Source organism: Chrysemys picta, chromosome 13 (genome assembly GCF_011386835.1).
Source record: "Chrysemys picta bellii isolate R12L10 chromosome 13, ASM1138683v2, whole genome shotgun sequence".
NCBI classification, from domain to species: domain Eukaryota; kingdom Metazoa; phylum Chordata; order Testudines; family Emydidae; genus Chrysemys; species Chrysemys picta.
The window spans coordinates 7,996,650-8,007,630 of record NC_088803.1 but is presented as its reverse complement, the minus strand read 5'-3'; the positions used below and the strand labels follow the sequence as shown (position 1 = coordinate 8,007,630).

The following is a 10,981-nucleotide window of genomic DNA, read 5'->3' as shown; positions in this document are numbered from 1 at the left end:
CCCCCAGGGTTCCCTGATTCCAGCCCAACTTCTGCGTTATCTATGGGCCAGGATTACAAAGAGGGAGACAGGCACCTACTGGGAATTATCAATGCTCCTAAGGCCTGGTCTACACTACGACTTTAATTCGGATTTATCAGCTTTAATTCGAATTTACCCTGCAACCGTCCACACAACGACGCTATTTATTTCAATGTAAAGGGCCCTTTAAATCGATGTCTGTACTCCACCCCGATGAGCGGAGTAGCGCCAAAATCGATTTTAACATTTCGAATTAGGGATAGTGTGGCCGCAATTCGATGGTATTGGCCTCCGGGAGCTATCCCACAGTGCATCATTGTGACCACTCTGGACAGCAATCTAAACTCGGATGTACTGGCCAGGTAGACAGGAAAAGCCCCGCGAACATTTGAATTTCATTTCCTGTTTGCCCAGAGTGGAGAGCACAGGTGACCACAGATAGCTCATCAGCACAGGCAACCATGCAGGCTGATAATCGAAAAAGAGCACCAGCATGGACCGTGAGGGAGGTACTGGATCTGATCGCTGTATGGGGAGAGGATTCAGTGCTTGCAGAACTTCGTTCTAAAAGACGAAATGCAAAAACTTTTGAAAAAATCTCCAAGGGCATGATGGAGAGAGGCCACAATAGGGACTCTGAGCAGTGCCGCGTGAAAGTCAAGGAGCTCAGACAAGCCTATCAAAAAACAAAGGAGGCAAACGGTCGCTCCGGGTCAGAGCCGCGGACATGCCGCTTCTACGCCGAGCTGCATGCAATTCTAGGGGGGGCTGCCAACACTACCCCACCTGTGATCGTGGATTCTGGGTCGGGGATAGTCTCATCAGCGACGCCTGAGGATTCTGCCAATGGGGGAGAGGAGGAGGAGGAGGATGAGGATGACCTTGCAGAGAGCACACAGCACTCCATTCTCCCCAACAGCCAGGATCTTTTTCTCACCCTGACTGAAGTACCCTCCCAAGCCTCCCAAGCCAGTACCCAAGACTCTGACCCCATGGAAGGGACCTCAGGTGAGTTTACCTTTTAAAATATAAAACTTGTTTTAAAAGCAAACGGTTTTTAATGATTACTTTGCCCTGAGGACTTGGGATGCATTCGCGGTCAGTTCAGCTACTGGAAAAGTCTGTTAACGTGTCTGGGGATGGAGCGGAAATCCTCCAGGGACATCTCCATGAAGCTCTCCTGGAGGTACTCCGAAAGCCTTGCCAGAAGGTTTCTGGGCAGTGCATCCTTATTCCCTCCTCCATGGTAGGACACTTGACCACGCCATGCTTGCAGCAAGTAATCTGGTATCATTGCCTGACAAAGCCTGGCAGCGTATGGTCCCGGTGTTTGCTGGCATTCAAGCAACATCCGTTCTTTATCTTGTTGTGTAATCCTCAGGAGAGTGATATCACTCCTGGTAACCTGGTTGAAATACGGGAACTTAATTAAGGGGACAGAGGTGGCCGTTCCTACTGGGCTCCTACTGGGCTGTTTGCCTGTGGCGGAAAATAAATCCTTCCCTGCAGTTAGCCAAGCACAGATGGGAAATTGGCCCTGAGTTACCAGCCACGCGGTGGGGGGAGGGGTACCGTGATCATCCCAGAGAATTCATGGCGGGAGGGGGGCGGCGGCGGGGGGGGGTGGTTAGTTTGGTGCCTGCAGGGATCTTCCCTGATACCAGCCACGCGGTGGGGGGGAGGGGTACAGCGATCATCCCAGAGAATTCATGGCGAGAAGGGGGGGGGGCTAGTTTGTTTTCTGCTGCTGCTGCTGAATGTTAACAGAAAAACCGCAGCACTCTACAGGCTATGCTTGGTATGTGGGAAAGGAGGGCGCAGAAGCTGTAAAACAATGGCTTAGCATGGCCACATGCAAGCCGAATTCTGTTGCCCAGACCTGTGATCTCTAGCAGCAAAGCCACAGGCACTCAGCATTAAGAGGCAAAATGCGACCTTGCACAGAAATCACATGTGCTATGTAATGTGAATAGTGTTGGTCACCGTGAAAGAGTATAAGCATTGTTCTGCAAAATGTAGCTTTTTAAACAATTCTCTCTTTTTTCCCCTCCCTACAGCAGCTGCAAATTCCTCAAGCCTCCCTCCTCCATCCCGAAGGTTATCACAGATAAGGCGTCGTAAGAAGAGAACGCGAGACGAGATGTTTTATGAAATTATGGAATCCAGCCACAGTGACAGAGCTCATCTGAATGAGTGGAAGGAAACAGTTTCAAAGTATAGGAAAGAAGCCAGTGAACGTGAGGACAGGAGGGACCAACGTGAGGACAGGAGGGACCAACGTGAGGACAGGAGGGACCAACGTGAGGAGAGGAGAGACGCTCGAGATGAGAGGTGGCGTCAGGAAGACCAGAGGAGGCAGGATGCAACGCTGGGGCTGCTGCGTGAGCAAACAGACATGCTCCGGCGTCTGGTGGAGCTTCAGGAACGGCTGCTGGAAAACAGACTGCCGCTTCAGCCCCTGTTCCACCCTCCCCCCTCCCCATGTTCCATATCCTCCTCACCCAGACGTGTAAGAACGCGGGGGGGGGAGGCTCCGTACACCTTCCCATTCCACCCCAGTAGACAGCCCAAGCAAAAGGCTGTCATTTTTTTAACCTTTTCTTTGTGGCTTTTTCCTTCCCAGCAATCCTCCTCCCAAATACCACCCGGGTTCCCTCCCTCTTTTTCTAATCTATTAATAAAGAATAAATGATTTTTAAATGATAGTGACTTTATTTGGTTTGAAAGAAAGCTGGGGGAAGGGGGAGGGTGGGTTCCTTACAGAAAATCAGTCAATAAAGGGGGCGGGTTTTCATGAAGGAGAAACAAACAGATATTTCACACTGTAGCCTGGCCAGTCATGAAACTGGTTTTTAAAGCTTCTCTGATGCACAGCGCTTCCTGGTGTGCTCTTCTAATCGCCCTGGTGTCTGGCTGCACGTAATCAGCAGCCAGGCGATTTGCCTCAGCCTCCCACCCCGCCATAAAGGTCTCCCCCTTACTTTCACAGAGATTGTGGAGCACACAGCAAGCAGAAATAACAATGGGGAGATTTCTTTGGCTGAGGTCAGAGCGAGTCAATAATGATCGCCAGCGACCTTTTAAACGGCCAAATGCACATTCTACCACCATTCTGCACTTGCTCAGCCTGTAGTTAAACAGCTCCTGACTCCTGTCCAGGCTGCCTGTGTACGGCTTCATGAGCCATGGCATTAAGGTGTAGGCTGGGTCCCCAAGAATAACTATTGGCATTTCAACATCCCCAACGGTTATTTTCTGGTCCGGAAAGTAAGTCCCTTGCTGCAGCCCTTTAAACAGAGTAGTGTTCCTGAAGACGCGAGCGTCATGAACCCTTCCCGCCCAGCCCGCGTTGATGTTGGTGAAACGTCCCTTGTGATCCACAAGTGCTTGCAGCACCATTGAAAAGTACCCCTTGCGGTTTATGTACTCGGTGGCTTGGTGTTCCGGTGCCAAGATAGGGATATGGGTTCCGTCTATCGCCCCACCACAGTTAGGGAATCCCATTGCAGCAAAACCATCCACTATAGCCTGCACATTTCCCAGAGTCACTAACTTTCGTAAAAACAACAAGGAGTCTGGTGGCACCTTAAAGACTAACAGATTTATTTGGGCATAAGCTTTCGTGAGTTAAAACCTCACTTCTTCGGTTGCATCCGAAGAAGTGAGGTTTTAACTCACGAAAGCTTATGCCCAAATAAATCCGTTAGTCTTTAAGGTGCCACCAGACTCCTTGTTGTTTTTGTAGATACAGAATAACACGGCTACCCCCTGATACTTAACTTTCGTAGCAGCACCTGAGTGATTGCTTTGGCTACTTGCATCACAGCAGCCCCCACAGTAGATTTGCCCACTCCAAATTGATTCCCGACTGACCGGTAGCTGTCTTTCGTTGCAAGCTTCCACAGGGCTATCACCACGCGCTTCTCAACTGTGAGGGCTGCTCTCATCTTGGTATTCTGGCATTTCAGGGCAGGGGACAGCAAGTCACAAAGTTCCATGAAAGTGCCCTTACACATGCGAAAGTTCTGCAGCCACTGGGAATCGTCCCACACCTGCAACACTATGCGGTCCCACCAGTCTGTGCTTGTTTCCCTTGCCCAGAATCGGCTTTCCATGGATAGAATCTGCCCCATTAACAACATGATCTCCAAAGCACCGGGGCCCGTGGTTTCACAGAATTCTGTATCCGTGTCCGTGTCCATGTCCATGTCAATGTCCTCATCATGCTTGTCACTGCGCTGCCGCCGCCGCTGCCTCCTCGCCTCGTTTTTCTGGTCCTGGCTGAGCATAAACTCCACGAGAACGCGCGAGGTGTTTACAATGTTCATGACTGCTGTCTTGAGCTCAGCAGGCTCCATGCTTGCCGTGGTATGGAGTCTGCAGTGTTCACCCACCCAGGAAAAAAGGCGCGAAAATGGTTGTCTGCCGTCCGTTGCTTTCATGCAGGGAGGGAGGGAGGGAGGAGGGAGGAAGGAGGTGAGGCTGTACCCAGAACCACCTGCGACGATGTTTTTTGTTCCATCAGGCACTGGGATCTTAACCCACAATTCCAATGGGCGCGGGAGACTGCGGGAACTATGGGATAGCTATGGGATACCTACCCACAGTGCAACGCTGCAGAAATCGACGCTAGCCCCGGTACTTGGACGCACACCACCGAATTAATGTGCTTAGTGTGGCCGCATACATTTCGACTTTATACAACCTGTTTTTCAAATCCGAATTATATAAATTCGGATTAATCCCGTAGTGTAGACATACCCTTGGTCTCCTACTTTGAAGGACCGTTCTCTGGAATGTTTATCATACCAGGCCTTTTGCTCTTCCTGAGCATCCTTGAGGTTTTCTTTAGCAAGAGCTAAACAGTGTCGGAGGGTGCTTTGTAGGTTGCTTACAAAGTCTAGAATGTTAGTTCCCGGAGAAGGCGTAAACCCCTCCCATTGCTGCTTCACCAACTGTAATGGCCCCTTAACCTCGCGGCCATACACAAGTTCAAATGGTGAAAACACTAAACTGGGATGTGGTACAGCCCTGTAGGCAAAAAGCAACTGCTGCAACAGTAGGTCCCAATCATTGGAGTGTTCATTTACGAATTTACGTATCATGGCCCCCAAAGTTCCATTAAACCTCTCCACCAGGCCATTGGTTTGATGGTGGTAAAGGGTGGCAACCAAGTGATTCACTCCATGAGCTTCCCAAAGGTTTTTCATGGTCCCTGCCAGAAAATTAGTTCCCGAATCTGTAAGGATGTCGGAGGGCCAACCTACCCTGGCAAAAATGTCTGCTAATGCCTGGCACACACTTTTAGCCCTGGTGTTGCTTAAGGGTTCGGCTTCCAGCCATCGGGTAGCAAAATCTATGAAAGTCAGTATGTACTGCTTTCCTCTGGGTGTCTTCTTTGGGAAAGGACCCAGAATATCTACAGCTACTCGCTGAAATGGGACCTCAATTATGGGTAGTGGCTGGAGAGGGGCTTTGACCTGGTCTTGGGGCTTTCCCACTCATTGCCACACCTCACAAGACCGGACATAATTAGCAATGTCCTTGCCCATTCCCTCCCAGTGGAAGGACTTCCCCAACCGGTCTTTGGTTCTGTTCACCCCAGAATGGCCACTGGGATGATCATGGGCTAAGCTCAAGAGCTTTACCCGATTCTTATAAAAGCCCTTGTTCTACCACAAACCGGGATCGGTTAGAAGAGCTGAGAGCTGGTGGGGTGCTCCGTGCCGCCGCCCAAGCTTTCTGAAGGCTGTCATCTGCTTCCTGCTCGGCCTGGAACTGTTCCCTTGATGCTGGAGACATCAGTTCTTCCTTGGACTGTGGACTGGGGCTTGGTCCCTCTGGAAGCGATGCAGGTGCTGGGGCTGTTTCCGTTGACTGTGAACCGCTGTCCGCTGGTGCACTATGTTGTATTTCAGGATCTGGGTGAGCCTCTTGGGTAGGGTTATCTGCTGCTTCTGCCAGGTCAGGCTCGCTGGTGCCCTCTGGCGTTGGAGTTGTAGACGGGTTTGCAAGCGCTGGACTCAGTGCTGGCAGTGGTTCTGGTGCTGGTTGTGTTGCCAGTTCCGGTTCTGGGACTGGCTTTGGCTGGGTCTCTGGGATTGGATCCACTACGGCTGTTGCAGTCGTTGGCAGGCGATCCGGTTCCACCGCCTTTGTCTGGTCTCTGGGGCTGGTGCGGGCAGGGCAGGGGGTGCAGCAGGGGCTAGCTGCAGGTAGGGCAGGGGCCCCCCTGCTTCTACCACCCTGGCCCTTTAAATAGCTGCCAGAGCCCTGGGGAAGGACCGAGGCAGCAGAGGGAGCTGGAGCCCCGGAACTTTAATTAGCCTCTGTCAGCTGGGGACTGGCCCCATTGCAACCCCCTACCCCATGGCATGACTCCACCTCACCCCATTGCAACACCCCTCCCCATGGCATGACTCCACCTCACCCCATTGCAACACCCCGCCCCATGGCATGACTCCACCTCCCCCCACTGCAACACCCCGCCCCATGGCATGACTCCACCTCCCCCCACTGCAGCCCCTGGCCCCATGGCATGACTCCCCCTTGTCTGCAATCCCCCGCCCCATGGCATGACTCCCCCTTCCCCCATTGCAACCCCCCGCCCCATGGCATGACTTCCGCTCCCCCATTGCAACCCCCCACCCCATGGCATGACTTCCGCTCCCCCCATTGCAACGCCCCGCCACATGGCATGACTCTCCCTCGCTGCTCTGCAACCCCCCCCCTGCTTCCCATTGCAGCCCCTGGCCCCATTGCATGACTCCCCCTCGCCCCACTGCAACCCCCCGCCTCATGGCATGACTCCCCTTACCCCTATTGCAACCACCAGCCCCATGGCATGACTCCCGCTCCCCCACCACCGGCCCCATGGCATGACTCCCCCTTGCTCCTCTGCAACCCCCCCTGCTTCCCACTGCATGACTCCGCCTCCCACCACTGCAGGGGCTGGCTGCAGGCAGGGGCTGGTGCGGGCAGGGCAGGGGATGCAGCAGGGGCTGGCTGCAGGCAGGGGGTGCGGAGCTGGCTGCAGGCAGGGGCTGGCTGGAGACAGGGGCTGGTGGGGGCAGGGGGTGTGGGGCTGGCTGCAGGCAGGGGCTGGTGCGGGCAGGGCAGGGGATGCAGTAGGGGCTGGCTGCAGGCAGGGGCTGGCTGGAGACAGGGGCTGGTGGGGGCCGGGGGTGTGGGGCTGGCTGCAGGCAGGGGCTGGCTGCGGGTAGGAAAGGGCGTGCGGGGCTGTTGGGGTCACTAGGCCTACCTGAGCCAAAGTTCTTCCATGTTTAAACTCTGTCCTTCCATGTTTAACTCTAATCGGCCTCAAAAACCAAGGACAGGAATTGGAATGTGTAAACAGTCAGTTAGCAATTCCGACCTTGCTCATACCAGGTACCAAGCGATAATGATGAGGTTTGCATGTTTCTAGCTGGGGAAGGGGTAATAAACTAAGGGTAAACAGAACCAAATAACTGTTTAGAGGAGTGTTACTAACAAGCTAGATTTATAGCCCTAGAATGATTTAATTGCTTAAATGTATAAACATGCCTTCGGTAGAGAGGGGAAGGGAAGTAGAGGCGGGCTGGTAGAGAGGGGGAGAGAAGGGGGGCTTAGTTGTAAAATGTATAAGAAGAGAGAAACTGTTTTTGCTGGTGTGCTGGATTTGAGACTTGCCTGTCTCCTTGCATCACTTTGAGATCTCAAATAAACTTTGATTGTTTCTCCACCCCGGTATGTTTATTGGCGCGAAGCACACCGGGCAACGAACCCCACTGTTGCTGTCCTCGCACCCCCTGCCTGCAGCCAGCCCCTGCTGCACCTCCTGCCCTGCTTTCAGCCCCGCACCCCCTCTCCTGCCCGCAGCCAGCCCCTGTCTCCAGCCAGCCCCGAACCCCCTCTCCTGCCCGCAGCCAGCCTTGCACCCCTTGCCCTACCCGCAGCCAGCCCCACACCCCTTGCCCTGCCTCCAGCAGACCCTACCTCCAATCAGCCCCTGCCATGCCCCTGCCCTGCCTCCAGCAAGCAATATATGTAATATATAATTTTGATTTTATTTATATAGTTATGGAAAGTAAATAATACATGGAAGAAATGAAAGTGGGGTTTTTACGTATTTTTTTTTTTTTTACTCATCCCTGTCGGGGCCCCGCCTAAAATGTTCAAATTGGACCCCGCACTTCCTAAAGCCAGCCCTGCATACAGTAATGGCAAAGTTCTTGGTTCAGGCTTGTAGCAGTGATAGAAGCACAGATCAGAATGAAGTGCCTCTACCTTCAGCAGGGTTAGATAGCGTGCCTGAGGTAACATCAGACAGTGATGCACTCATGCAGTCTGAAATGGAAGAACCAAGTCTAGAGTCACCAGAACCACTGGAAGTTTACATGGAGGAATATCCTCCATACCCACCACCACCTTACCCATCAGGAGAACCAGAGGGACTGGGAGAGGACTCCTTCAGTATGCGACCCCCTGAAGTCACTGGACAGTTTTCCTTACCTCCTGGGAAGAGGACGAACTTACGTAAAACTGGCTCAGAGAGGATTGCCCATGGAATGAGAGTGAAATTCAACCCCCTTGCATTGCTTTTAGATTCATCTTTGGAGGGAGAATTTGACCTTGTGCAGAGAATTATTTATGAGGTTGAAGATCCCAGCCTGCCCAATGACGAAGGAATTACAGCACTTCACAATGCCGTGTGTGCTGGTCACACCGAGATTGTAAAGTTTCTGTACAGTTTGGTGTGAATGTTAACGCTGCAGATAGTGATGGATGGACCCCTTTACACTGCGCGGCATCTTGCAATAACGTCCAGATGTGCAAATTCCTAGTGGAATCAGGTGCTGCTGTGTTTGCTATGACCTACAGTGACATGCAGACAGCTGCAGACAAATGTGAAGAAATGGAAGAAGGCTACACCCAGTGCTCTCAGTTTCTGTGCGGAGTGCAGGAGAAAATGGGGATAATGAACAGAGGAGTGATCTACGCACTCTGGGATTATGAAGCACAGAATGATGATGAGTTGTCCATGAAAGAAGGAGGCTGCATGACAATACTACGCCGGGAAGATGAAGATGAAATTGAGTGGTGGTGGGCACGGCTAAATGACAAGGAAGGATATATACCACGCAACCTGCTGGGGCTGTACCCCAGGATTAAACCAAGGCAAAGAAGCTTGGCATGAAATTGCACAGAATCCCGAGTTATGAAGTTCTAATCAAGGGTGATTTATCACTTCTCTAAACGAAATCATTTTGTGTTAGTTCCAATTTCACGAGACGTTTTTTAATAACAATGTAACTTGAAAGCAATGAAGAATGTGCTTGAAAACAAATGAAGGATCAATGGATTCACAAATGGAGGCGGGCATTCCATAAGCTGAAATGCTGCTTACAAGCAAATGGCATTGTGCTACATCTGGCCTAAGCAAGCCTGACGTTCAACTAGTGCCCTCTACTTTTCAAAACTGCAGGTTCAAATCAAGTCTTTGGAGTACATCCCCAGCTGGGATGGGTCATTCAGTCCTTTGTATAGAGCTTCCTTTTTTAGCCAAGTCCCTCCAGAGGTATGAAGCAGGATTGAAGACAAGATGGAGACGAGGCATCAGCCTTTTATAGTCTCTTGCCGTGTGGTCTTTGCTTTCTTTGTCCCAAGGACACGCTATCCAGCATGTGGCATAGAAAAACCTTAGAGTTCTTTCCATAGGCAGGTCCCTGCATGCCTTGCTGAGTCACAAGGTGTATCTACCTTCTCTCAATGGGTCAATTGTATAGCTCATGGTCCTTAGTGGGCCATCAAGCAGGCTAGGCAGAACTAACACCAACTTGTCTGGGGTGTTCCCGGAAGCATAGCACAAGTTTCAAATACAGACAGTATAGAGCCAATATTCAGAACGTCAAAACTGCTACACATATACAGAGAGCATAATTCTAATCAGCCAATCAGAACCTCTCCATAGACCCCTTCCACGACAACCTTTATACAATATTGGCTGCAAATATATAACAGTGGTGGCAACGGCGATCTATACAGTTACAGATTATGTCAATGGCGTCACAGGAGGTGACACGGCATCAGTGAGACCGATATTGGAATACTGCATCCAGTTTTGGTGTCCTCCTTTGAAAAAGATGTTGTGAAATTGGAGCTGGGGCAGCAAAGAGCCACCAGATGTTCTGAGGGCTGGAGAAAAATGCCTTCTAGTGAGCGATTGAAAGAGCTCAACCTCTTTAGCTTCTCAAAAGAAGATTGAAAGGTGACTTCATTGAAGTGTTGAAGTGCCTTAATGGAGAGAAAAGATTGGGTATTAAAGGGCTCTTTAATCGAGCAGAGAAAGGCAGAACAAGACCCAGTGGCTGGAAGGTGAAAAGAGACAAATTCATATTACAAATAAAGCACAAATATTCAACAGCGAGAATGATTCACCACAGGAACAAGCTACCAAGGAAAGTGGTGGATTCTCCATCTCTTGATGTCATTGAATGAAGACTAGATGCCTTTCTGGAATGTGTTTGCCCCCAAAGTAGCTATGGTGTCATACAGGAGGCCAGTGACATGCAGGGGGTCAGATTAGATGCTCTAATGGTCTCTTCTGGCCATCAAGTCTAGTAATTTCTGAAAAACGGAGTGTGGCATTGGGAGCAGCGTCTGAGGTTTTACTGTCCAGTCGGCTCGCTTCCTAAAATGAACACGCCTTGAGTGGGGTGATCCACAGGGAGTAGCTCAAAGCTTCCAAGTGCCTGGCCAGGGGCAGGACATTAGCACAGCAAGGGAGGGGCGTGGCAGTGACATCACAAAGGCCTTTTGCAGGACCTCAGACTATTGGTCAAAGGTGGTGACCTCACAGAGAGATGCTGACATCAGCCAGGCAGGACAGAGGCGAGTGGCCCGGGAAAGCTCAGAGACTCCTGGGGCTTTGCTTCAGCACGTCTCTGTCTCGAGGTCTCTCTTTGAGGACTGAGAGAAC

General features: G+C 51.3%; 2 protein-coding genes and 1 pseudogene across 2 annotated transcripts in view; 2 read left to right on the top strand and 1 right to left on the bottom strand.

The window, feature by feature from the left end:
• The window catches only part of LOC135975479 (uncharacterized), a 500,168-nt gene extending 498,719 nt beyond the window's left edge, over positions 1 to 1,449 (top strand). Inside the window, exon 4 of the mRNA XM_065566528.1 lies at positions 436 to 1,449. Within this exon, the coding sequence (XP_065422600.1) occupies positions 436 to 1,046 (611 nt within the window). The 3' untranslated portion in view covers positions 1,047 to 1,449. The remainder of the gene's footprint in view (positions 1 to 435) is intronic.
• A 343-nt stretch (positions 1,450 to 1,792) lies between these two features.
• LOC135975231 (uncharacterized) lies at positions 1,793 to 4,779 on the bottom strand. Its single transcript, XM_065565390.1, has 2 exons — positions 3,797 to 4,779; positions 1,793 to 3,569 (listed from the first exon to the last, which is right to left on the bottom strand). Exons 1-2 carry the CDS (start codon positions 4,461 to 4,463, stop codon positions 2,839 to 2,841), a joined length of 1,398 nt encoding a protein of 465 aa, XP_065421462.1. The 5' UTR covers positions 4,464 to 4,779; the 3' UTR covers positions 1,793 to 2,838.
• Positions 4,780 to 8,270: 3,491 nt separating this feature from the next.
• LOC135975517 (apoptosis-stimulating of p53 protein 2-like) lies at positions 8,271 to 9,251 on the top strand (annotated as a pseudogene).
• The last annotated feature ends 1,730 nt before the right edge of the window (positions 9,252 to 10,981 follow it).